Source organism: Vidua macroura, chromosome 6 (genome assembly GCF_024509145.1).
Source record: "Vidua macroura isolate BioBank_ID:100142 chromosome 6, ASM2450914v1, whole genome shotgun sequence".
NCBI lineage: Eukaryota > Metazoa > Chordata > Aves > Passeriformes > Viduidae > Vidua > Vidua macroura.
Window position 1 is genome coordinate 38553705 of NC_071576.1, and position 24972 is coordinate 38578676.

The 24972-nt window shown below is 38.5% G+C and overlaps 1 protein-coding gene across 7 annotated transcripts in view; it reads right to left on the reverse strand.

Annotated features, from left to right (window-relative positions):
* PHF21A (PHD finger protein 21A) overlaps positions 1-24972 on the reverse strand; it is a 124453-nt gene that overhangs the window by 24113 nt on the left and 75368 nt on the right. For all 7 annotated transcript variants that reach the window (XM_053980902.1, XM_053980898.1, XM_053980901.1 and 4 more), the window contains one exon: positions 190-390. In XM_053980902.1, the coding sequence (XP_053836877.1) occupies positions 190-390 (201 nt within the window). The remainder of the gene's footprint in view (positions 1-189; positions 391-24972) is intronic.

Below are 24972 nucleotides of genomic sequence, written 5' to 3' on the forward strand. Positions count from 1 at the left end.
TTAAACTCAGATTGGAGATTTTTGCCAAAAAACCCAAAAGACCCATATCTGCATATTCATAGAAGAAGAAATTCATTTGGTATACTAGCAGGCATAAGTGAAAGCTTGCAGTTTTCTGTCTGCACTTTTCCTTTTTTTAATTTTCATTGAGCTTAACCTTTAGTAAGAAAAAGAATTGTATCTTTTTACCTGTGATCCTATCACGTTTGGAGAGGGTGCCGTGGACTGTTGCTGCTGTTGATGGTGATGTTGCTGTAGCTGTTGTAGTGGTTGTGGCTGTGGTGTCTGTAGTTTGTTTTCTGACTGTGCCAATGGCTGTATTTGAAATTTACTGTCTGGCTGTTCCTGCTTCACTATCAAATTCTTTCGAAGCTGTTCCACCACTCTTTTCTACCAGATAAACAAAATCATAAACAGAAATGATGACAGTTATTTAGCTGCACGTAGTAGAGAAAATAATAACACCTAAAGATACATTAATTTAGTGTAAATAAGGAACTGCTCAGAAGCTTAGTGGGACTTCTCTTTTTGAAATTTTAAGTATTGGTGTTATCTAATAGACACAGTCTAAAATTGGCTACAGAGGAGTATTACAGCCCAGCAAGGTGACCTCACTGTTCTTGTAGAAACCTACTGACCAAAATTCAGCCTATTCACAAACCACTGGAAAACCTCAGAAACCTATATTTACATGATTCCACATGCTTTGACTCCTTCAAAGACACACACTCCTAAATAGTGACAAAAAAGAACTTTGGGTTGAAGCCTCCCAGCTGACTTCAAGGCAACAGGCATGTCATTTTGTACCAGGCATTGAAACTGAGTAAGAGACAGTCAATTTGAGTGCAAAGGGGGATCAGGAAGGGCACTGATGTATGATCCTTCTGTTCAATATTATTGTCAGCTCAAATAGAATCAGAGAGCACCTACATGGGAAGAAAATGGCACAGATCTATTTCTTCCAGCTTAGGGGCTTCAGATTACATTTTAGCTACCATTAAAGTTTGAAATTATTTTAAAAGAGGTCTCTTCTCCTGGTAGCCATTGTGCACCTTTAGAAAGTAACAGGATTTAAGATCAAGTGACTTGCAGCATAAGATACATGTTATCTGCATGGATAATAAGGGCTCACAATTTATGTTCATATTATACTTTAGTGTAGACAACAGCGAAAACGCTGTGAGACTTTTTTTACCTTCTGCAGGCATGACCAGAAATGGACATTTGTACCTATACTTTAACCACCCCCAAATTTGGACAGTTTTAAAAAGATTTAGCTATATACCTAAGCCCCCTTGATCAAGAGCATATACACACTCCCAAGAAATTACACAACAAGGCAGTCATAGGAACAGGACCATGAAGTCAAAGGCATGGGACAAGCTGAACCAAGAAAGCTCTGGTGGAAACAGGAATGGTCAGGAAACCTCTACCAGAGCCAGGTGCTGAAGTTGCACTTACATGGAAAATAAAGTTTAAAATAACACAACCATTTTGACAATACCAAATGCTTTGGGTTTTTTTGTGTTGTTTGAAGCACTAGTATTCCAACACAGTACTAAACATAGAGATGAAGGGAAAAAAAACCCAAAATCCAGCTATTTACTACAACTGGAAGAATATTTTTCCTCAAATTTCATTCGCACATGTTTATGAAATTCTGAGCTAAAAAAAAAAAATCTGTTTTCTTCATTTGATGGATATACAGTAGACTTATGATTTTAAGTATCTTGTTTATGATGAGCTAATACAGCACAATGCCTCACACAGTGAATGTGTACCTTGAGCCCAGAAGAAAATAACAAAAAGGGCAAGTTTTGACAGATTTGAAAATTGGAACTTTAAAAAGCCAAATAAAAACTACAAGCAACAAACCCCACGTCCCTGTTTCATAATGTCGAAATGTGTGAGCTCACATGATTGACCTTTTAGCAAACGACTGAATTCAGCAACTTGAAGGTAACAGAAGAAGGACTGCCTGGCTTCTACAAAACCCACAGCCCTGGCTGAAGATGCCTGCTCAGCTCTGACAAGAGAAACACAGGCCCAACCTCACTGAAAATTCAGGGAGTTAGTAAAGTCCTTTACTAAAGGAACTATTTTACCCTGCATCCAGTGAAGCGCTAAAAGCTGTCAAAACCTAAAAGCTGTAAACTGTTTGCTCCCTTCTGAAACACGGATTAAATAATAGTAGTGTAGAAGGCATTTCCCTAATTCAGATATTTCACATAGTTTTAAATGTTCTGTGTCCATCAGCTTGCTCATATACATAATAACTGAACAATCATTTAAAATTGCTTTCTGAAAAGATCAACCATGTTAACATGCAAATCAAAGTGCAGTGTCAGCAAGCAGATACAAGAGCTGAAAACACAGCCAAGGGGGAGGAGAGGAGAAGGCAGCAAAGTAGGAGAGGAAACAATGCAATGTACTTATAAAATACCTGCCAAAAAGTGGACTGCACATACACTCCTCCTGCACAGGAGGCTAAAGAATTACCCTACCCAGCATGAACGGGAAGGGAGTTTTTGTCTTCCACAGCTGCCAGTACAAAATTCAGGGATAATGATGCTCTTCTACTGATTCCCTGACTGGAGGAAATCAGCAGCAATGGCCCAAGGATGAATTTCCATCTTGTTCTTTACAATGGGAGGAACATTAGTGAAAGGATAAAGAAAAAAAAAAAAAAAAAAAAAAGAGAGAGAGAGGGGGAGAGGCTGAGGACTCCTCTGCCACACTGCTACAGCAGGACAAGAGCCAGCAAGGCGAGCACGGGAGCAGGAGCAAGGTGAGTCACATGGCATTCACACACTGCCTGTTCCACCCCCAGGCCTGAACCACGGCCTGCAGAGATGGGGTAAAACAGGACCGAAGCACAGTTTGTATTAGTGCCTTGTGCAAAAACTGACGCTGAGCATATTTGGCACAAGATGGATAACGTGAGTGGAAAAACGCCGTTGCTCTGGAAGTCTACGCTATCCTGTTGGAGGCTGCTGAGAGCTGCCTGGCAGCAGCATATCCTGCCATCCATATCCGTTATGCAGATATTAAATTGGAAGAAACATCTAATGCTTTTAGGATTCAGAGAGTAAAACTGAAGTTTGCACTGCATGCCAATTTCTTACGCAATTTAATAAGCTGCTTCTACCAACTGTCAGTAAAAAATACCACATTGAAACTACTGAAATCATTTTACTATCTGCAAGACTGTTGAGATTATCTGTTTGTTCGTAATTATCAAGAGAGACGCTCCAAACAACCTATTTCAAAGTCCACAGCTGAATTAGCAAAACCAGATGAGTTTCTCAGGGTTGCACCTACACAGGAACTCAGAGCAGATCTCCCGTTTTCAGCGCTACCCTCTGCGTCTCCCTGTGCACGGCTCAGCCCACGCCACTGCTCTGACTCCGCACGCAGCGCACGGCTCCTCCAGCATCCCGCTGGAAGTGCACGTGCCTGTCTGCAGCAACCTTAGCAGAGCCTCCTTCTGTAGGGAATTAAATGGGAGGGTGCTACAAAAGAAACTCTTGTTTACTGTCAAACTTCATTAACACTGTGTTTTAAAATTGTTCCTCATTTATTTGACTGTTCTTAATCAATTTTAAAGACAGTTTGTGCTGCAGAAAGTACGATCTGTATGACTGAGATTTGCCAAGGCTGATATCAAGTCCTAGCTGCATGTCTTAGAGATTGAATGCCAGTCAGATTCAGGTGTTCTAAAAGTACCACAGAATTCTTAAAAAATATTCCTAATTCTTTAAATGTAATCATTGCCATTTTTCTTTTCCACTCATATTTAAGAATATTTAATTCTTACTGACTACTTTAACATTTTAAATTAACTCAATCACAAACACATCATCATGCACACAACATGGGTTTTCTGCATGTCTTAAAGCTCTAGTCGCTAGAATAGTTTCTTTTCCTGCCATAATATGAATGTATGAAAAGCATTTGTCTTTCAAGTTTATTGAACCTTCCTCAAAACTGAATGCCAATCCTCTCGTTACATCCATGATGCGAAAGAATTTAATAATCTCATCCATTCTTCCAAACTGTATTCTACCCAAAAAGGAACTGCCAGCCCTATGCAATGGTTACTATCAGACTACTTCCAAACCCATTTGTCGAACAGTGCCCCCATAAGCACACTACATCATCTCAGAGCTCCTGCTGTCTTGACATCTTTATCGCTAATCTCATCAGGAACCGTTCACACCACTGAGTTCAGAGCCCGAGACATCTTATATGACCCTTCCTTAAAGTTAATAATTGCAATCAATATCGTGACATTTTGCTATACCACTTTCTCATTTATGCCACAGGCCAGATCCTAACACAGCATTGGAAGATTCTTTTGGTTTGATTAAGCAGAAAATAGATCTTCTTGATGACGTATCTGTGCCAAAAGAGATCTCTGTGCTCATATAAAAACTACCATGAATATGTTGTTATAGGATAAGCAAAGTACTTGGAGCAAACTTTAAGTAGGTTTAAGGTTTTTATCCTTATTAGCTAAGTGTTATTTCCATTTTAATCAGTCAATCAAGCAAAACACAGTTCTCTGAGTACATCTCGCTTTTAAATACTAGATCCCTTGTTGTATTTGGTGACACATTTTCCTCTTCTTTCAGGAAATATATTCAGGAAAACATCCATACCTAAAGAAAGGTCTGTTTTTAAACTTGAAAAATCAATAAAAATTAAAATATAAAGGTATTTTTAAAATGAGAGAGTAAACTAGCATACTAAATAACCTTGCAATGCATACATTTCATATCACAAAACCAAAGCTGATGTGATTTTAGCTGCTCAGCTGCCTGCCAGTGACATGCTTTCCTCCTCTCCCAATCTCAGGAAGCCAGCTATTATGAATCGTCGGTTACCGGTGCCCTCCAATGATCAAGATGTTCTCTGGGATATAAAAGCTGCCTGCTGCTGCGAGTGAAATGGTTAAGAGGAAGTAGTGATTTCAAGTATGCTCCAACTTGGAAGTGGGGAAGATGGAGAGAATTTCACTACTCTGCAATCTTCCTTTCCAGCCTCCCTTCTCTCTCTTTGTCAGTCCTATTCTCAGTCACTACCCAAAGAGAAAGATACCAGAATTTCCATGGCAGAAAGAAGCGAAAAGATTTTAGAGATCTGGTACAATTAGTCTTTAACCTGCAAAGAGGGTGCATTCTGGGAATGGAATTTGGGAATGGAAAGATTACAAGCAAGGAGAGTAATTGTACACTCATTTACTGCTTTAAGATGGTATCTAAAATTTAAAATGGTAAAATCCAATTATAAAAAGTGATGACACAGAATCTACACCAGTAATGAAAAAAATCCTTTTGTACAAACCAGCTTGAATTAAATTCCATTGAAAGAATGATCTAAGGACTATAGAAATATTTACAGCTATTTCTGTGGTTATCCTGTATTTTTATGGAATTCTGCACTTGCGGCTGTGCTTCACTTACAGCCAGATCTTTTTATCAACTAAATCTAAGCCAACTAAATTAGAAAGAAATTTATTTCCAGAAAAAAGAGTGATACAATTTCCTACTTTTTAAAGGTGATCAAAATGGCCCCTATATCTTTCAGTCAGAAAAGGCTCCCCCCTGAGGCAGAGGTGCTTGAATGCTAAACAGAAATGTAGCAGTGGGACTGGGAGGCCACTTCCACCTCATACTCGAATGCCTTACTGGGCATCATTACTGAAATGTGCCCTATTTTTTTTTTTATAGCTGAAAAACCTGTGTTTCTTTAAAGCCTTAGTTAAAATACATGGCTATCTAACCTTACCCAGTCAATGGCTGCATTGCCAACACTCCAGTGAGTGTCCCAAAGAGCAAGTGCTGCATTCTGCTCATAGAAAGCACAGCTAAAAGCAGCACAAAGACACAAGGACTTTTGCACACCTAAAAGAGATTGCAGAGCATGTGAGGGCAACCAAATGCTTCTCCTGCCTTTGCCATGATGGGCCTGTGGGATGAACTTATATTTAGAATATTGATGAGCACTAGAGATGAACCACCTAGTTTTGGAACCCTTCAAATTAATGACTTTTCTTTGTAGTCTTAATATCTTTAATACAATTTCTGATTATGGCATCTGATACCTTGTGTAAAATGGAATTTATATAAAATTTAATTCCATAAAAATCTACTTTAATGTTACGTCAGATAAATATTATTAGATAGCATTGGCATGATGTGAAAAGTATTTTTGTCATTAAAAATGCTGGTGGACTTATCACAATTATATTTTAAATTAATTCCTATAGATGTGATTCTGAAACAAACACGCAGTTCAGACATGAACATACATATTTTGAAAGAGATACTGAATATTTCCTTTATGATAAACACCACTTAAAGCTATTAAAAATCATTCAGAAGAGGATTATGACAGTTCTGAAAATAATGTTCATTCCTCCATTCTTAACAGGGGAGAATGCTTTATTTTTTTTTTTTTTAATTTAAAAACACAGCCAGAATTATAAGTTAAATTGTCAAAAATAGCTGTTGTGCTATTCTGCTTTATGTGACTTCTTGATTGCTTTATTTTCAGTACTGTGTCTTTTACCATTTGCAGCACCCCAAGTCCAATTAATTTCTGGAAGGGAATGCATTACCATGAAATGCCTTATGCATCACTGTCTTCTTGTTTTAGAATATTTACTCTTGCACAAAGTAGAGCACAGAGAATGAACTAGTAGAGGCAGTACACATGCAATGTTTTCCTGCAGTTTCCATATTAACTAAGTGTAATATCTAGCTTCTTATCCCAGCACATATGTTAACAGAAAGAAATTTGCAAGAACAGCAACAATAATTAAACAATGAAGCAATTAATGAATGGGGAATTAAGTGTGTGACAACAGGCAAAACAGAACAGGAAAAAGAGTTAAGTACAGTACTTTGAATGTAATTAAGGAAAAATGAAATTAAAGGAATTAATTTAATTTTTTTTTAATTTGACACCGTTTGACAAAGTTTGTCTTGCTTTAGGTTTTTCTCCTTTATAGACATATTTCCAAGTACAAAGTGGTAAAAGGATATGGGGACAAGCTCGACATGCAAACACTGAAGAAATTAAAGAATTAAACTGCTGACTACACTGGAAAAAGTGGTCATTTTAATTTTATCTTGCCCATCTTATTGTTCTACCCCCACTTGTCTGTTTCACGGTGAAAAAAAAACATTCTTAAGGGAAAAATAAAAAAGCCATCTAGACATAGTTTCAGAAACAAGAGTCTTGTACTTCAATGTACCTGAACCTAGTTTACTAGAAGCATGTAATGTGGTCTTGTAAAATCTGTGATAGACTGAAACCTGCAATATAAAATCTCAGAACAAAAAATACTGTGCATTGTTATTCTTGCGCAGGAGAATACACAGAAGCAGCTACCCCCATGGGAAAGCCGTTTGCATCTATACACAGTAGCTGTTTACTAAAGCTAAACACCTCTGCCAGGCCAGTCCCACTGCTTCTCTTCTCCTACCTGTGATTTACCTCATAACACAACATCCTTTAAACTGAATTTGTTTGCATTAAGCAAGCAAAGTAGAACAATTTAAATAAGTGAACTTACTTCATGCTTTAGAAACAAACAACCTAAAAAGAAATATACTTTTTAATCTGGTAACTTCTCATATTTTGAATAACTCAAAGGGAAAGGATAGTCATAAAGTAATTTTACAACATACTACTGCAGGTTTTAATGTGCACAGTATGACAGTCCTTGACTAAAATTTAGTCAGCTTCAGTAGGGTTCTTGTGCATCCTACAGCTATTCTCATGACTGAATCACACCTCCTCTCTTCCTCACGAAAGGAAACACACACAGTTCACACTCATGTGCCTCATGCATGATCAGAAATATCAAGCAAGATGACTAGATTTACTAAACCACAGAATAGAAATGCATTCTTTTGTGAACAGAAAGATCTGGATGTTCAAACTCTATCATAAAACCCCCTACTGATAACTCTGATTTTGGTAACAGCATCTAATATTTCCTTTCCTCAGTTGCTTTACAATTGTCAAAAACTAACACCAGCATTTCCCTGTTGTCCATTAAGTACCGTTTAGTGCCAATTCAATTAAAATGTATCACTAATAACATCACATCACATTCACTGGTGATCTCTACTTCATAAGCAGAATGAATTATTAGAGCAAAAAGTCACAGTTTCACCTCACTCAAATGAGAGATTTTTCTCCTCTTCCCAGTAATTTGAACAGTATATCAAAGAGAGGAGTTCTGTTCAGCTAAACATACCTGCTGTCCTATTCTCTTTAGTTAACCAAGGACAATCAAAACAAAGAAAAACGCCTGCTTCACAGAGAAGACATCAAATGAAATCACTGCAGACGTTCCAAACTGCTGGCCTTCAATTGTATCAAGGTTTGTGGACTCTCTGAAGCAAACTCTCTGAAAAACAAAGCCATGGTTCTTCCTCGCCCTCCCAATTTAAATGGCATGGGGAGAGGAACTGTGTTTATCATCACTAAGTATGGCTAAAACTACTCAACAACTGAAGATTTGCTGAACTACCACCATCTTAAATTAAAACACCCAAGAACAGGCATTCTCCCAAAAAAATGGAAAGCTACCTTTTTCTTGAGGGATGCAGAGGTACTGGAAGAGACCACAATCATAATCAAGGATTCAACAAACTACACTGCGTAACGTGAAGCTTACTGAGGCTCCGCATATCCAGTTTATTGAGAGGCAACTACTCACTGAGTATGGATATTTATACACAGAAAAGAAATCCAGTGATGGGAGAATTTTTAGTTTCTCTGAGAAATGTAAAATGAAAATTCTGTATCTGCAAGTTGAAGGTAGACAAATTCAACCTTGAAATAAGATGCAAATACTAATTTAAATGCTGGACCAGGCTAATATGAGAGGTAATGGCCTACCATGGTTTAAAGTCTCTAGAAAAGGGGTATACAACTTTCCAAAGGAAATTATTATCTGAGTTTCGGAGCAGATGTATAGTAGATGTAAGGAAGAGAGGGATCTTGGACTTGGGAAGCTTCTGCTCATTCTCATCTATTATAAGGGACAGTGCAAATGCCATCACTGTTCCCATCATGCTTCTCCAGCACTGAAACTCCACATAAAGACAGCCTTACTGTTTAGAACGTGAACATGTCCAGAGGCACAAACAACCAGATATACTCAAGGTTCTTTTGTCACCTTCTTCTGAAACACAAGATACTGGCCACAGGTAGAGAAAAAGAGGCAAAACAAAGCAAGTTTTTATTCTTCCTTTGATTGCCTTTTATTGTATGCCTTCCTTACATACTTAGATTTTTATTGTTTTTAGATTTGGAATGGGAAAAAAAATTCTCCAGGTCAGACTTGCTGAGATTTTTTTCCCTTCCACTGCAATGCAGAATGTGGATTGCCTTTTAGGACTAGTTGGGCAAATTTCCCCTTATCAACCTGCTGACATTGTAAGGGCCTTCAGAATATCTGGCAGCATAATCCAACACCTGTTGTCTGAAAAACAAAGATGTGGAAGACAAAAATTTAGTACACTTGATACAAACCAAACTGTCCAATTCTCCCTGAATCAAAAGACATCAGACAGGATTACTGGGGTAGATTATAATGGCCTCTAATATGCAGGAAGTTAAATCAGTAATTTCCTTGTGTTTTGGAACTGATGTGAGGTGTCTTCCCTCTACTTCCTAGCTGCCGTTTCATAATTAAAGTTTATCTGTATTCTATTAAAAGAAAAAACAAAAACAACCCACAACTACATGCTATAGATGAAAAACAAAAAAAAACATTTTAAGAACATGATAGTTTTCAACAGACATACATAGTACCTAAATTAATTCACAGGATCAGGCACTAGTATTCAGTCTCAATTTATGTATGTAATCTCAAATTTTGTTTAGTTCCTGGAATATAAATCCCAGTAACTGTTCTTGCTTCCACCAGAACTCTTCTCTATGAAAGCTTAATGCCTTGGTACCAGAGCCCTAGGATGGTGCCATCACTTCATCCTGCAAGGTAATGGTTAGGTGATATGCAGACATGACAAAGGCACAAATGGCACACAAAGATCTTTCTGACATCAATGGATACTTCACAGGAGAATGAATTTGAGATCTGCTATATAAGTATGGACAATATCCTGCATGAAAAAAAGTACTAATAGAGTCCACGTAAGGGAACATAAACATTCCTACCCATAAGTTCATACTACTTCTTCACAGTGTGCCTGCTCGTTCAACAGTTATACTGTCATAATTTTAAACTGTTAAACCTCTGCTCTAGGGTTTATAAAAGATCAGAGCACTTGTCACTCTCAGTGCAGGTAGAGTGAGATAGAGTGGTTGAGCAGTTCATTCTTCTTTCTAATTACACTCCATTAACCTTCCACATGAGAGCTCCCCTGTGCTTTCATACCAGCAGCACCAACTGGCTGTGTTTGATAAGGCTCGGCAGCATTTGCAAGAGCAGCACGTGTAACTGAAGGAACAGTTCAGCTCGGCAGCCCTCACAGAAGCTGCACTGGCGCCCTGTTACTGAGCTGCAGTCAGATTCAGCTGAATTATACACACATGGACACCAGCCTCACCTTACCCACTTCCCTCACAACTCTACCCCTTGAACTTCAGAGATACATGATCTATCAGAAAGCCAAATGCAGATCTAGGGAATTATTCACAATAGGGAACCCAACAGTCATCACACTTTCACCTCACTGCACAGACCTGCCAAGAGAAACTTATTTAGAGCACTAAGGCATGCAGGGCAATAGAAAAGAAGTTGTCGCTACATTCTAATTAGATCACGTTAGTGTATGCAACCAGAGTACAGGGAAGGAAAATTACTTTTGAAATTTAAATATTTTTTAAATGTGCTTTCAGCATCCGGGGTTGTTTGTTGTATGTTCTGAAGACCACACTGCTTACAAACAGCATTATGTTTCTCTATAACCTTTCTCAACAGTGACCACTGTTGAAACCACACTGAAAACCATAAATGAAGGTTTTCTAAAAAGACAGAATTCTTTGATTAATAATTATTCAGTGAGAGTTTTAAACTCAATGCCAGGAAAGCTATTTTCCATGTGCATGAAGGTAGATTAGCATTTGTGTATACTGAGTAACAGTGTCAGCACGTGCTTACACAGATAAAAGGGAAACAAATTTGGAAGGAGGGATTGTAAACAATCTGGAACAGAATCCAAATTATTTTAAAAAGAAATGAAACATTACAAAATCTGCACTTTTGGATGACATTTTACAACCCCTTGAATTTTTTAACTGTTTCAAATTACTTCACAACATAAAGTGGTATATGGAACTAGTCTATATAAATGAGTGATGGCAAAACTCTTTTTGCTATTAGCTCCACTATCCTTTCCCATGCCTCTCCTGTTTTTTAACATATTTTGATACTTGCATATGCATGTATCTCCATAAATATAACTTTCTTATACTGTGGGTTTCCCAACCTTCAAGTATATTTCAAAATGACTGCTGTTTTCTAAGACTTGGTAAGTTTGAAGTATCTGAAACAAAATCTGCTTGTGCTAAAAGCCAAACAATGAATCCAGCCCCTTCCACTCCTTGTTCAGAATGGTTCAGGAATTTTATTTCAGAGCTCTGGTGCACATTGTCAAAAATCCCCCCCAGTACAAAGAGAAGAGAGGTGGTTCTTCTCTTATAACAGGAAGGTAAATACTGCTACTGAATCCACCTAAAGTAACCTGAAGAGACTTGGTTTACAAGGGTGATCATTAAAGACCATTAGACTCACCTTCTACATCTATAATAGATTTTGGACCTTCTTTCTCCAATTTTCTTAAATTTAGTCTAAAGATGCCAATTCAGTCTTTAATGCAATTTAACTTGTGCCATCTAAGCCTGTAATATCATGACGGAAATTCAGAATTTGTGGATGTGATCAATCACAATGAATCTAAAACTGTCAGGCTACTGAGTTTGCTTCAGGAAAGCTGAATAGACAGAGGACAGTTAGTTCTTACCTCTAAGACACACTTGCTCAAAGTGTGAACACAAGTATCTTTTTAACAACAATTTTTTGGAAGAGTAATGAATGATCTTGTTGGGATACATTTGGTACCAACAAAGTGCAAGATTAATTCTGGTGGATATAATTTCTCTACTGAATATCAGTCTTAACCTAATAAATCTATCAACAGTGCTTCAATGCTATAATGCAATGAGATCTTATTTGAGCTAGGATTAAAATTTGTCAGACTAGGATAGCACTGAAGGAAAGAAGAACGACATTTCTGTGCCACACATAGCTCTTCTGTAAAAAAGATTTTTATGTGTGAATTGTAACCAGTACCTCTGTAACTTGTGCTCTCATATTTTTTGAAGTATGTGCTAGAATCATTACTTAAATCTCCAAAATTCCAGGCTGTAAGCATCTAGTGTTGGAAACTGCTTTCAGAATAGAGTACTGCAGAAGTGCTTCCACTTCCTGGAGCAGTCAGCCATCACTGCTAACCCCATCTGGAATACTGTTTTCTGACAAGTGGGCTATGCTCACTTCTGAAGAATGCAACATTGCAGCTGATGAAAACTTTTTTAACTAATCACCTGAGAAATGTACCTCTTTCAAACTTTTTGGTAATGTTTGTTATTTTCCCAACACCTCTTAGAAAAGATTTCAAAAGGAATTATTTTGCTCTACACTGCCTTATTATTCTCTTTGTACAGAAGACCTCTCAAAAATAATCCAATACCTTCCTTATATATTACGTCAGCGAAGCAGATTTCTTGAGCATTTGAGGTGGGTGAATAGATCATTTAACCCAGCATGAAGAGGTTAGAAAGAGGAAGTAAGCTCTCCTGTAATTCCTCTTTATGCAATTCTCAACAATATAATATATGTGGTTTTAGGGAAGTCCAAGATTTCTTCTGTGCCATTTCAGGCCCATATTAGATTTAAAAGGCAAATTAGTTGTTTTTTTTTTTTTTTTTTTTAATTAAACAAAAGCATTAAACATATTTTCATCACATAATGAAGTGCAAGATCTTTTTCACACCATATGTTTGACTTGCTACTTACTGCAGAGAACATGCAATGTATAACTGGACAAACACATTTCATTCTACAAACTGCTCTGACGAGCTAAACCTGCACTAGGAGGTATCAGACAGTCTTAATGAAACTCAGAAGTATTATTTCATTGACATGCACTCAGCATTTCTTGCATGACAATTCAGTTGTGAATCTGTTTGGAAGCGTTAGCTCAAAACCCATGGACCTCTAAGAAACAGCATCATTGGGTCTCTCTCAGGTTTCTCTAAAAACACCTATCACATCTGTCTCTAATAGCTGTAAATCACAAAACAGTAGTAGTTTGTCTCCACATGGTTTCATACAGATGGAATTTTTTTTAAAGGAATCACATGTTGCACTGTTGAAAAGGACTGAAAGATTACAGAAACCTAGCAACTGAAGCACAGGTTGTTAAAGCAAGCCATCTTGCTTTGTGTCCTCAGGTCTGGTAGCTTTACTCATACTGGGATCTCAAGCTCTATTACTAACCCAGAAAACTACCATAAAGCTGCGCTGTCTTTGCAACAAGAGCTTAATTAAAGTTTTATACATGTAGTGTTTACCCTTTTAAACTCCTGTTCATAAAAATAAGCCCCCACATAATGCTCTTTCTCAGATAAGCTCCACAAAATGAGAAGCCAAAAGGAGCTTCAGTATTAGAGAGCAGGTTCTGTGGGATCTGAGGTTGAGGGGCTATTAGATGAAAGAAACAACTGAGAAAACATTTTCCCTCATACTACCTCTGAATAAACCAAGTTGATGCTGAAATGCAGGGCTGCTTTGGGGAAACAAAATTCAGGGTTTGTTTTCTAACAAATACAACAGGGCACATATTCAAGAAAATAGAGCATAATTGTTTGTTTTGGTAAAACCATCCTCTATTGTAATTCCTCTGGAGTTGAGACAGGACGTAAGCAAAGAGGCTTTTAAAAGATCTATCCTACACAGATCTATGCATACTTTTATATCACTAAATACATGCAAGTGCATGTAAGTAAATAGTGACCTACCTATACTTTGAAAAAAACCATCATGACCAAAAGTTGAGAAAATATCAACCAATTGTAACAAGAATGTCAATGTGTAATAGGTGTGGTAGAATTAAAAAAACAAAAACCAACCAACCAAAAAAAAACCCTGATCCATTAACATGCAATTAGAAATACTTGACTTTGCACTATATAGCCAGTATTAATTATGAGCCCAGTAGGACTTTCATGGCAATTGTTTGGAGGATCATATAAATATGTTCGTGCTCAGTTGGTCAGACCATGGTGCTAATAATGCTAAGGTCACAGGTTCAATCTCCATATGGACCATTCACTTAGGAGCTGGACTCGATGATCTTTCTGGCTTCCTTCCAACTCAGGCTATTCTGTGATTCTATATCAAAATTGCAGTAAATCCAAAAGATGTCTGTCAGTTTGCACAGGATGACAGTCAAGCTGTCACTGATTGTGAGGAAGCTCAGAAGAAAACAAAATAACAGCATTAAAAAACAAAATCAGGAAACACAGAAAAGGGTAAGAAAAAATAGGTTTGCACAAGCAAAGAGCATTCACAGACAATGTAAAGCTGAATTGAAACGTAGTGAAGTTGGACAAGCAAAAATTAGTCCTTTCTCACTGCCACAGAGGGCTTGTAGAAGAAAGCATTACATTTTATCTGAATGACTTGAAAAAAAGGGCACACTTCAGTCATACTAATCCCTTTTAAAGTCCCTTCTCACTGATATGTCAGGCCTATGCCCAGAGGGAAATCTGAGGCGACACAAGTAGTAGTGCAGGGAATATTTTGAGATTTTTTTTCAATGTATTTTCACTGAAAAAAAAGTCCATATTTCATGTATATTTCATATATACATAAGCAAGAACTGAGCAGTAAACCATGCTTGATTTAACCCCACAGACCCACATTCTTAATGTTTTTTCCTATTTTGCTTCCTTGCTGTTAGCTTGTATGATTAGCACGCAATGCTCTGTAGGCCGAAAACCAAGTTTGCAAAGATCTTTTGAAATATTTAACATATACTAGCACTATGTAAACAGTAATAACGATTCAGAGGCCTTTTCCTACTCTGCATTTTGAATGTATTTATTATGAGCTAGACAAATAATGCAGGATTGTAGCACTCTGCCTCTACATTTCTCATCTTCCTCTTCCAATTTACCAGAGCAATGACGAAAGAGGGGGTTTTGCTCCAAGCTTTTAACTCTTGCAGCACACATTCTCATACTGCATAGCTCTCTAAACTAGAGGATTCATCTTTTGCACAGGGGCAGAATCTCATTTCCTTAATCAATTTAGAGAAGATCAAAAGCCTGCCCAGTGACCCACATTGCTCGAGAAACTGCACCAGCAGCAGAGGCAATAGAGGCAGCTGCTTTCAGGCCAGCAACAGCATGCTCAGCATGAACAGACTGTACTAAGATTTTTCTCCCACACACAAAACCAAACTGTTCCTGTGCCCCCTTTGTGCTGACAGAGCCTGTCTCTCAGTCGATGAGCAAGTCACTATTTAGAAAATTATTTCTCAACCTATTTTGGAAATCCACAATCATGTACAATTGGCAGCACTGGTGAGTATTCAGCAGCGATTTCAAAGGTTCTTTGTCCTGGGGAGGAGACAGGACCATTCAGCAGCAAGCCGGCAGAACTGCTGAGTACACAGCTGGAGTGTACGTGGGGGAAGGGAAGCCGTGTGTGATTCTGCAATTATATCTGTTAAATGCATACAGATTTGAAGAATGATCACTTGGCATTTCTACTATTTTGCAAGTGCAAACTTTCAACATATTTGCCAGAAGTATTTGGCTGTTTTTTCTTGTCAGAGGATAGAAGATCACTGCAGAGAAACATTAAACCACATGGACATGCTACATAATTGGTTCTTTCAGCCCCTCACAGCGCAAATGATTTGCAGTAACATGCTCTGATCTCCTTACTAGTTAACAGTCCAGTCCAAGACAAATACATCACGGAAAGAGAGGAAAAAGCTGTGGACAAGATTAACCACACAAGCTTGGCTTTTTCACAATGCTCACATTTTTTCTATTGCCCAGCTGCTAGATATTAAAGAGAAAATAGGGTGTACTGTAACAACTGCTAAAACAGGCCACAGGAGCACAAGTCCAGTAAGAACCCTTTCTGTTTGGATCTTATAGGGCTCTCACTTGTACTACAAAAAATGTCACTTTGATGCCCTGTTTGCATTCCATTTTCAACAACAATGAGGAGGATGGAGGTCTCCGGTTTCTATGACAACCCAGATGGGCCACAATACAAGATACTTACAAATGTTCGACTGCAGGGATGCCAGATCAAATTAAGCTAGAGTTTACATTACTTCATACAAACTAAAATAAAAGAAAAAACCCAAACAAAACATGAATGTCAAAGGCAGGATGACATTTCCTTGGTACATTCCAAAAGATTTCTGAAAGTAGGTGGTAAAGGAAGGAAGGAATTTTTCCTTTGAAAATAAATAATATTGTCAACACAAGCAAACTGAAACCCTCATTTACATGAGTAAATGTTTTCATTAAAATTAGACTGCTAGAAAATTACCATCAGATATTAAAAGCAAAAAACAGACCCCAAAACATGATTTTATCAATTTACTTAACTCACTATGAACTGGCAAATTTGTAATCCATGTTTTATAGGATTTGTTTAATGCCATAACTTGCATTTTGTGATATGGTTCAAGTTTTTGTTGTTTACCCTGATCTGTTTTTTGTGACATTTTGCAAAAGACATTCAGATTTAGAAAATACCCGATATTTTACTTTAGGAAATTAAATTAGTAACAGTGAGTTATTCTAGTTAACATTAACAAAACTACAAAAACATTTAATATGTGCTCTTAGTAATTTAACTGGCCTGTTGTTACACAAGTGAGGTGATCTTACTTCTCAAAGGCATTGATTAACTCAACATCCTGGGAATGCAACTGTAATAGGCCAGCCAGTTTAGGCAACAAGAGTAAAATGCCTTCTGAAGAAACACATGTAAAAGCTTTTTATAAGACTTTCAAATGTGACATATATAGATATGGTTCCCAAAACAAACCAAGTTAAAGAATTTCTTAATAAATGTGTATTTTTAGGCACATTATTTTCAAAAATCTTCTGCTACAAGTTAAGGTATTGTCTTTTTATTTACTCACTGTCCTGTTCCAAGTTACTCTTCATTCTCTCTTCCAAATTAATCACCAGGTAGTTAATAACATTAATTCAATATGTGACAGCCAGCAAGGCTCATATTACAACAGATAACCATAGACTTTTAGAGGCTTATGTTCTCTGGGGAGAGGCAAGAGAAGAGAGAAAGGCTTAACAGCTGTGCCTAGTCAAAATAATCCAAAATTAGAGGGACTGTAACATTTAAAACTGGAGCACAGAACCTTAAAATCTGAGTCTGTGCAGCTGTTGTAACACTTTATTTAAAACTGCAGACACTCTCTCTTCATAAATCGTTCCCCTCTGCAGCACTGCTACCCAGTACTATTTACAGAAGGACTCCAGTCTGGCTTGCAAGTGCCACCTCATCACTCAGGAGCGCCTGGCACTGCCAGCTGAGAACAACCACACCTCACACGGCTTGGCCGAGCCGCCTGCTGCTGCCTGCTCAACACCCGAGCTAGGACCCCGGGGTCGTGGAGCTAGAGAGCATGGCCAAGGTGGGCTCTGAGACAGCCAGGTTAGCACCTGCCCATCACCTGATCCTCAGCAATCCTCTTCCACCCCAACCCTTCCCGTTCAAAGCCACGTCCCTAAAACACGACAGCCTGAGGCTCCAAGGGCTGTCCCTGTTGCTGACAGCAGCACGGCTGGCACGTGGCACGGCAGGCTGAGGCTGAAGAAAAGCTGCCTGCTCTGCTGTGTTCCCCGACTCGTGCAATGGCAAGCGGAGCCAGGGAGACACACCGCGGTGATGTTAACAGCATTTAGGAAAGAGAGATTCAGGCATTTGCAAGGAGCTCCTGAAGAATGACCCAAGTGCCTCAGTACTACAGGGTGAAGAGATGAGGGCTGAAATGACACATCTATTCTAAAAATTAAAATACCTGACAACTCTGCACATCTAGTGGGAATTAGCTGCAAATGCCATATTAGGATGCAGAAATGTGACTAAGGACGTGGAGAGGCTTGGTTAGCCTTAAACTCAGACTACACTGCCTAAACTTCAGATATACAGCTGGGGCTGTGCTCCCACATCATATATAACTGCTACCTGTGTTTCACATGGAAAGCAAAAGACAAGGAATAGCATAATGAAAAAGAGAATTTGAAAAGTGCTAATGCTTACTAAAATTTTAACAGTTTAACAGGAAGAGCAAAATGGACTGGAAGTAAGTAGGAAGGAACTTACAACCTTTAAGTTGTAAGGGTTGGTAGTGTTGCAGTGAAGAAGCTGCTTGATGTCCTACAGTTGAAGTTGCTTTAATCATAATTCAGTGTAAGTATCAAGAGACTGGGACAAATAACCAGGCAAGTGGGTTCCTCTCACAAAGTGTAATGCCAATCACATACTGCACACATTTCAAAGCATGACATTCTACTCTGCAGAGATACTGCACAGATTAAAGTTGGTGTTTGCAAGTTGCACAGCATCTGCTATTGCACTGGGTTGTTCAACTATAAATTTCATGCAAGCACAACAGCATAACTGATTAATAATCCCTCTAATGAATTTGTACCTAGGATGGTATTCAACTCTTCTAATACTGTAATTAAAAAATAATTTCTTGCACCATCAACAACACAAACATACTGAGTAACTACTGCTCAGCATGTGCCCTGTCTTTACGAATTCCAGACAGTTTAGACTACTTTACACACCTACTTTTGCTGCTGTACTTTCTTCAAAAATCAGTTAGAGTACTCTAAACACTTCTGCCTATTGTTTTCTGCTTTTGTACTTTTTCTGAAATCTACTCAATTATACAATGTATGTGCACACTAAAATAAATATGTTCTCCAAAGCTTTCCTCTACAATTGTTTCTGTATTAATTTTCAATTAAGTAGGGTCGGAATAATATTCAGAGTAAGAAATCTGAATAATGAAATTCTGGCAGTAAAAACAAGCACTGAAAACAAACTCATGGTGTTCAAACTAGTGGCTGCTCCATGCATCTCGAAGAATTTGCACTCCAGGATGTTTGCCACAGATTTACCTAAGAAAGAATTAAAAATAAAGGATACTGAAAAAAACCAAATCATACTAAAACAACCCAAAAATAAACAAGAGTCATCTCTTCTACGCCAATCGACCACAATGGCTAACAAATCATCTAGTTGTTAATTCTGTTGTATAAAACTTTCTTCTTCTTGGAAGATACTAAGAAAATCCCAGTCGCAACGGAGTTTCGACCTTCACTTTCTAAATGTAACAAACCAGAAGCTTACAACTGGTCACACACGTCATTAAAAAGGCGCTGGCTGCAGGCGCTCACACGCAGCCGCTTGCCTGACCCCAAGCGCCGAGGCCGCAGAAGTTCCGGCCGGCCCCGGCGGAGGCTCCGCGGGCGCCGGAGCCGGGAGGGCACGGCCGCCATCTAGCGGGGACGGCGGCCGCGGCCGCTCCGCCCTCCTTCCTTCCTTCCCTCCCTCCCTCCCTCCCTCCCTCCCTTCCTCCCTCCCTTCCTCGGCTACTCAGCAGGCACCAGCGGAGATGAAAATTTGCAGCAATGTCAAAGGCACACCGCCACTGTTGAACTTAAATTTCCCGAGTTTTTTACGATCTCAATCAACACCTAACGCTGTCTGCAGTGAAAGCGAAGTACTGCTGTTATGCTGTAAAGTTTTCATTCACACTCATCTCCTAACAAAACTGTTCTCGATTTAACTCCACAGTCAGCACTAAACATCTCTTGTGTGACATTATTTACTCCTAATCCACATTATGGCGTTTGCATAGGCTCTAACAGAAGAGCGAACAAGACTTTTGAGACTTCCATTGCCAATCCCATTCCAGCTGCTGTGCACTGCTCCAGTGGTTCATGGCAGCTGGAAGAAGCCAGTGGGAGGAGCACCAGGCACCCCATCAAGACAGGGCCCCCTTCTAGATGTAGCACAGCTGGCACATGATCTTGGGCACTGCTCACTGCCAGGCACAACCAAAGCTGAACTTTACATCCACTCTCAGACTTATCCACCCTCGTGGCCAGTGGAGGTACAGCCAAGCAGGTGTTCAAAAGGCTTTCAGGCTCCTCCAATTTACAGCAAAGGCCAGTCCAGTTTCACATGTCTTCAAATAAGAAGAACATAACCAAAACAAACACACACACATATATAAGAAATGTGAATAAATCAATATCACAAGAAATCTGGCTTTGCATTTCTGTGAGTTATACCAAAGTATGATTTACAAAATCGCTGATATTCCGAGTTCAAAGGGATCATTGAGTCCAATTCTTAAGCGAAGGGCCCATACAGGGATCAACCCTGCAACCCCAGCATTATTGGCACCCTGCTCTAACCTGCATGACGTATGAGGATAGATGCCTGATGTATGCCAGGATGCTTGATAACAAATACTAATTTCCACATGCTCCTGACAGCAATCTGCCCAGCCACATCCATGCACACAAAAGGTTTCACACTTAAAAGCAGCAGACACCTCTACTGCTGGCCTGACAGCCAGGACTCTAACAAGCACCACTCAGAGATGTGTGCCAGTGCCAACAGGTACTCCAGGCCTCTCCAGCATCACACATTTTTAATGTTTTAGATCTTGAGTTAGGTAAATCCCTTCGACATGCAAAGCCGCAAAGCAGAAGTTGAGAAAAAGGTTGTTCTACAAAATACATGGCCTTAAGGAACATGTGGTGAACTCTAAGGCAAGGAATGCTCACTCACTGTTATTTGTGTTTCTGTTCAGTTCTAACATTATATTATTGAACATGGACACAAACCATTTAATCTGTCAGGGTGACCATTTTTTGGGTTTTTTTGCCTTATAAATGAATTAGCATAGATTTCATGAGGGTATTTCTTCAATATCAGACACGAAACACAATCCCAATACAAAGGAAAAAAGACTCACCCAGTCAGCATTAAGTTGGCAGGTCAAATCCATATATTTGACTGTCCTGCATAAAACCACAGCTCTAATCTGGTGCTTCTACTTAAAATAGGAGGAGGTTCTAGGAAATCCAACGCACATTCAAACATTACTTTAAAAATAGCTGTACTTTTGGCAAATGCACCAACAAATTGCTTTTGTTACTTCTCCCACTATTCCATTAACTCTGTCAAGACAGAGCCATGCTGAGAGCTAATGAAAGGCCCTTGTTTCAAACCTTCCTGTAATCCACTCGCACAAGGACAAAAAGTATCATATTTATTATGATAGCCAGTAGCAAAATCTGTTGTTGGTTGGTTGGTGGATTTTTTTCTTCGTTTTCTTTCATAAATAACTGTCAGATTAAATACACATGAATATTTTCTAAAAAAAAAAAATCATCATTGACAAAAATACCATAACTGAAATTATATGGACACACAACAGAAGACAGGTGTTGGAAATTTCACTTGCTTCTCATGTATTTTGATGATGTCCCACACACCATATGTCGCTGTGTGTGGAGGCTGAGGCACCACCCTCCTCTGTCCCAGCGGCAATGTGGGAGCAGGAGCCCAAGGGGCTGACGGGTCAGCAGAAACTCCAGCATTGCAAAGAACAAAAATTGATTTTTCTTAACTCCACAGTTCTGAGATTAATCTGCTGCTCCCAAACTTTATAAATAAAACAGTTAAATGTATCCCAGCACTTATAAAAAACTTCTCTTTTCCTCTCTCCTGATGTTTTTGCACTGTTTGCAGGGGAAAACACAACTGTCAGTACAATTGCTTCATATACTAGAGACTTTAATCCCAACTAGGTCTTCTGTCTACATTAATAAGCAGAAATAAGCCTTTAAAAGTTGGAAGAGCGGAGTTAAACTGATATTGGTGAATGCAAAAAAGATTGAAAACATCAACCTTTTTATCCTTCAACTTAAGTTTGAATGTGTAAGGAGGAATATGCTACAAAAAAAAAAATCAAGATAAAATTAGAATCCTGTGAAAAGGAAGTTTAAATAAGGAAAGTGCAAGGATGAATTTAGCTAAAAATAACAATGTAGTGATTAAGAAAACTTATCAGAACACAGAATCAAGCAGGAATGCAACCATTCTTTCTCTTTCATTTTGACATGAATGTGTCTCTACATAAAACAGAAGCACCTTTTTTAAAAAGTGTGGAAACAGAAAGAACAGAGGTTTTAAAAATGAGAAAGCCAGATGTTGAACAGAGCACTCTACTAAATTGTTTTCCGGGATACTGTTGGAAATCACTGATTGAAGAGCCTTACTCCAACAATCTTGTTTCAGGAAGCTACCGTTTTTGTTCCAGTACATTACTGAATTTCTGAGGTGTTATTAATAATTAAACTTTTCTTTTAAAATGACTCATTAATATTAACTTTGTCTAAAGTCTTCCTGGAACCTAATACTTTTAAGGAAAATAAACCAGTAAAAATACACTAACCACAACAGTTAAATAAAAGAATGCATTTAATTTGAGAAAGAATCTACTTCCTGTAAATTCACTTTCCACAATTCATCCTCAGCTATACAGCAATAAAGCTGTACAAAATATGTTTTTAGCCTTCACTTTTTACACCTAGGAGAAATGGAAAAGCAATGGCAATTTACCAATCCTTCCCTACTTTTGCTTCCTCTAGACTAATAGAGAGATTAAGAAAGCAAAAACTGCAGTTCAAACCACCGTATGTAAGTCTCAAACCTAAAAGGATAGCAAAGTCATTTGTCACCACTTGCATGTGAAATGTGAGGAATAACCATTACTGAACTGAATCCAAATGCATTGTACAAGAAAAGTCAGTCTAGCTCCTAGAGCTACTTCATTCTTACTTTTCTAAACTTTTTTTCCTATTGCCTAATGCAGCAGAGCTCCACACTGTGGAACCAAATGCTTCATCCTGGCTTATACATACAGATCATTACACAGACCTTACACACACAGACTCAGATGAACATGCTGGTCACTACACTTAGAGAGAGCTAACACAAAAGAAGTATTTACAACACCTGGAGTCCCATCAGTCCAAATCTGCCTGAAGGAAGTCCTGAAGAGAAAGAATGCCTAAAATCACATCTTTTCTGCACACTTAGGCATCTACCCACATTATTCCAGCAATGCTTGGCTGCACTTGTCCTTGTAGTTGTAGAACTTGCCCAAAAAGTGACGGATGACGTTTATTTTCCCTTTCAGCTTAAGATAATACAAAAATACATCTCTTTTCTCCAAGAGCTTTCTAAGCCAAGGACACTTCTTATCTCCCCTCCTCTGCCTCAATGTAGAAAAAGAAACCAAAATTTACAGGGATAGAATGAGAAGGGAAGAGGAAGTATAAAGCAGAGGGATTTCTCCTGAGAGAGAATGCTGCACAAGCACCATCATCTGTTTGTTTAAATTTTATGTTTAATATCACCAGATACCATACATATGAAGTACTCCCATATAGTCTGGCTTATCGGGACTCCCCCTTCACTCTCTGCTCCACTGCACACAAACTATAAAAATCCATCTTCTACATTCATTCAGTCACTGCCACATCTTCTCCCTTGGAGTGAACAATGCCCTGGAGGCATATTCCTACCCAGACTCTACCAAGAATCACACACAAGGGCTTCTGTCAGGTTTCAGTTTAGTGGGAGGATTGTCTTGAAGCTCTACCTGAAAAAGCTACATGTTACCTACAGATTCTATCTGCTTCACTTAAAGAATCAATTAAGTCAGTATTATTCCTCAGTCTTCTTTGGATTCATTTATTCACTTCTGTATCAAATAGTTCTGCCATTTTTATTTTACATTCTTCTAGAAACACTGTATACAAAGCAATGAAAAATTGCATACAGAATGTACTGAAGAGAACTCTTAGAAATTCTTGAACATCACAACTCAGAAATTCTGGTCTGCAAAACTCTACCAACTATAAGCAGAAAACAACTGTGTTGCAACATGCAAAGTATTAAATTGTTTAAAGCTATTCAAGTAAGTCTCAGAGCCTTTTTCCTTAAAAACATTTTCTACCCTCAGTTGCCTCAGAAAAAAATTTAAATTAGGTTGTTATTTGTGGATAACTACACCTTAAGACTACAAATATTTTTTCCTTGTTTCTTACAGAGAGGAAAGTGCTACAGAAGATGACAGCTTCCAGCAAATAAGCACCGTCAGATGAGTCCAATGGGTTTTCTTATTTGCATTTTGCCTGTAACAGTTACTGAGAACTCTCATATAACACACACCACTAACTGCTGTTTCCCCCTGCAAAAACCTTCTTTCCAAAGCAGAAAGCCAAAGCAGAAGCAGTAGCTTTAAGAAGGTACTAGAAAACTATGAGACCTGTCTGTACAGGATTGCTGACCAGCAGGGCATGACAATCCTCTCTGCCACTCAAGCTGAGGAGCAGCAGCTGCTGTCCCTTCTCAATCTGTACTAAACTTCTGAAATGTCTATCATATCCATTAATACTTTTTTTAAACCTCTTCTAAAAGTACCTCTTCAAGTCCTTTTTCCACATTGAAGAGAACTCCATACAGTATAAACAGAATCCACTTAAATCAGCTAGAGAATTCCCAAACCCATATGTGGACTAGGAAAAATCCAAATGTTGCCTTTTGAGAATTTATAGTACATTTATTGCATGTTTTGGATTCTGAAACACTGCACTAAGACACAGTTGCAGCGGAAATGACTGCAGTTCCTCAAACAAGGATAATGAATGTTTGTGTGTATTTATGCAGATGGTCTGTGTAACTCCAGGTAGACAATAGGAAGGCAGTAAGAACAACTGAATGCATGACAACAGGACACCTTTTCCTTTTCTTCATCTCTAATA